The sequence below is a fragment of the Dendroctonus ponderosae genome, unplaced genomic scaffold (genome assembly GCF_020466585.1).
Source record: "Dendroctonus ponderosae isolate FM_Combo_2020 unplaced genomic scaffold, Dpon_F_20191213v2 Dpon_F_20191213_1, whole genome shotgun sequence".
Classification (NCBI taxonomy): Eukaryota; Metazoa; Arthropoda; class Insecta; order Coleoptera; family Curculionidae; genus Dendroctonus; species Dendroctonus ponderosae.
The window spans coordinates 63,340,452-63,343,680 of record NW_026017110.1 but is presented as its reverse complement, the minus strand read 5'-3'; the positions used below and the strand labels follow the sequence as shown (position 1 = coordinate 63,343,680).

At 42.3% G+C, this 3,229-nt stretch overlaps 1 protein-coding gene across 3 annotated transcripts in view; it reads left to right on the top strand.

The window, feature by feature from the left end:
• Nucleotides 1–3,229, top strand: part of LOC109540946 (plexin A3) — a 35,508-nt gene that overhangs the window by 4,890 nt on the left and 27,389 nt on the right. For all 3 annotated transcript variants that reach the window (XM_019909507.2, XM_019909505.2, XM_048661800.1), the window contains exon 2: nt 235–1,394. In XM_019909507.2, coding sequence (XP_019765066.1) covers nt 261–1,394 — 1,134 coding nt within the window. In that variant the 5' untranslated portion in view covers nt 235–260. The remainder of the gene's footprint in view (nt 1–234; nt 1,395–3,229) is intronic.

Sequence of the window (3,229 nt, the reverse complement as noted above, 5' to 3'; positions counted from 1 at the left end):
TATCAATAGTATGAAAATTTGGAAATTCGGCCGGAAAAACTGAAAACATGAATAATTACTGTGCTTAACTATGTAGATATGTAACGAATGCCATTGTTCATTTTAAGGGTTTCGTAAATAGTGTACCTAATCGATAGCATAATAAGAATGAGCTGGTTTATGCTTGAATCGAAGGTTACTGCTATGAAGAAAATGTGACTCTGGATGAGACTAATCAGTTTATTTCTTTTTCAGTGGCCAAATGACGTGAAAGTGTGGCCATGGGTGCCGCCACCATGATGCGGTCGTCGCTGGTAACGTATTGCTTGGTGGTGGCAGCAATCATCGCAAATGTGGTCGCTGTCGCCTCGCCAACGGATATTATTCGAAGCTTTTCCGATAAAGATTATGGAACCACATTTAACCACCTGGTCGTTGACAAGAATACCGGAAGAGTTTACGTTGGAGCTGTGAATAGATTATACCAACTATCACCTGATTTGGAGCTTGTAGTGTCGGAGCAAACTGGGCCTAAGATGGATTCAGATGATTGTTCAGTATTGGAATGTCATAACACTAAGAACAAGAAGCTCACTGATAATGTGAACAAAGCATTGGTGATCGACTACACCACAACCCGACTGATTGCTTGCGGCAGCTTGTTTCAAGGTATTTGCACAGTGCGAAATCTGCAAAATATTTCGGATGGAGCGATAGAAATTCGGGAAGCTGTAGTACCCAACAACGCAACAGCTTCAACAGTTGCATTTATAGCACCTGGACCTCCACATCCGCCAGTGTCTCAAGTAATGTATGTGGGTGTGACATTTACACTGGGCTCGTACCGCTCAGAAGTTCCAGCAGTGAGTTCAAGATCGTTAGACAAAGACAAGATGTTTGCAATCGCTCAAACCGCAGTGACTACTGGGACCAGAATGTTCGTCAATTCTTTAGCTAGAGAACGTTATCCAATAACGTACGTTTACGGTTTTGCGTCGGGTGGTTTTAGTTACTTTCTTACAACGCAAATGCAACACACATCATATAGTCAATTTATCAGTAAGCTGGTACGAGTCTGTCATGATGACGAAAATTATTACTCGTATACGGAAATTCCAATTAATTGTACCACTGAAGGTAGAAACTATAGTCTGGTTCAAGCAGCTTACGTCGGTAAAGCGGGATCAGATTTGGCATCTGACTTGGGCATTACTGCACAAGATGACGTGCTATTTGCGGTATTTAGTGAAAGTGATAAAATTGTTATGAACAAACCCTCAAATTTCTCAGCCTTGTGCGTCTACTCCCTTAAGGCGATTAGAAGAAAATTCATGGAGAACATTAAGACCTGTTTCAGTGGAAAAGGACAGCGAGGACTGGATTTCATATCTCCTAGTCATGCATGTGTGTTAACGGTGAGTAACATGTACATTTTTTGTTTTAAAAAAGTCCATGCTAGTTGCTCAAGTTAAATGACAAAAAAAGCGACTGATAGGCATCTTTTGGTGCTGAAACAATCGAGAACAATAATGATCTATTTTGTTTGAAGTGGCGTTACGAAAAGCTATTTCAAAAGATCCGTCACGCTGCTTCAAACTACACTTAAGCTATTATAACATTTAATAAAATCGATGATCAATGAAAAGTAACCATCACTAACTCATTGCTAAGAGATAATTTATCACAAAAAAATTGGTTGCTTTTTGGAATGTAATTACATTTGTTTGCAAGTGATTTTCAATTTGAACAATATTATTTCGAGTTCCTAATTTATCTAAGATTTCAAGCTAATATTGCTCCGAGTTTTTTCCGTTACAATATCTATATGATAGTGTAACGGAAATGGCCTGGGGTACTCACGTTTGAAATGGAGGGATCAAAATTCATGGTATATTCACGGGAGCCTCGATTAGGTAATTCCTGGATCATGGTTCTATCTGGCCAAACGGTGAATGTGGACAACTTTAAATTTTGCCCGAGGGCTCTTCTGATTGCTCATCAACAGTTCAAGTCAGGTTCAGTTGAAGAACTTGAACAGATCGCCAGTATCGGCCAGTTTTCTTCTGCGCTGCTCGCAAACCATTTGCAAGCTGACCCACGCAGACACCACTTCTTGTTCTCTATTTGTACTCTCTTTCGCTCTGTCGCCCGCATAGCTGGCTTGAAGCTTGGCCGATTCTTCTTGGATCTGTTGCACTTGGTTCTGAAGCGTCTGCAGGTCTTGCATGAAGTTCTGATGTTTGCGCTGCAGCGTTGAAACAGAACCAGCATCTCGGCTCAGTTCATGAAAAGAGGCCACCACTTCTGAACTTCTTAAACTGAACTGAAACTTCTTCTTCCAAGAAGAGCTGCAAGGCCTCATCCAGCTTAGCGCGACGTTCTTGCGCCAAATCGTTCAGTCCGGCATACAGCTTGTCCAGTTGCGACTGTTTAACAGCGACCTGCTCGGCCAAAGGATGTCCTTCAGTCGACAAGGCCTTTACAGTTTCACCCAGTCCTCTGATGGTGTCCGCATAAGCTTCAACGGCCGCTTCCAGACTTGCTTCTTCATGAAGTTCCTGGCGCTGGTCTCATCTTTGCCCTGATCTTCCACCATCATGTAGAGCTGCTCGCTCATCCAGCTCTCGGCCTCATTGGCATCGAACAGATACTCCTGCGCCCGTTCGTTCCTCAGCAAGTTGGCTCGTCTATTACCGATGGCTTCCTTTTCCCTAATTTAATTTTCGCTTAACCGTCGATGCTCTCTGGTGGTGTCAATAACAGATTCGTTCTGTAATGACGCCACTGCTAAAAGAGTCTCCAAATTCCATGCAGCGTTTATGGATTCTACATCAGGCTGAGCTTCGGCTGGCGCATTTTCTTCAATGGAAATATTTTCTTCTTTTGGCAATTCTGGGTCGGAAAATTGCTCAATTTCAGTAGCGATTTTAATTAAATTGGCGTCTTCATCTATGCTGGGAAATCATGTACGGGTTTATCGCTAGTTGGCCCATTGCACTCAGAATCAGATGATTCTTCACTCAAACAAACTACTTTTTCTAAGCCCGGTTCCACAGTTTTCCTTCTGAGCATTATCTCGGGTTTAGTTTTCGCTGATTCAAGCAGATTTTGCGCATTTTTCTGCATAGTTACATACTCATGTTCCACTGGCTTAGTGATGTCTTCGATTTTATCACTCACAGTTTTATCAGCAACCGACAATTCTTCAGTCTTCACAATAGTCGCTTCGTCCGTAATCACCTTGTCTGAT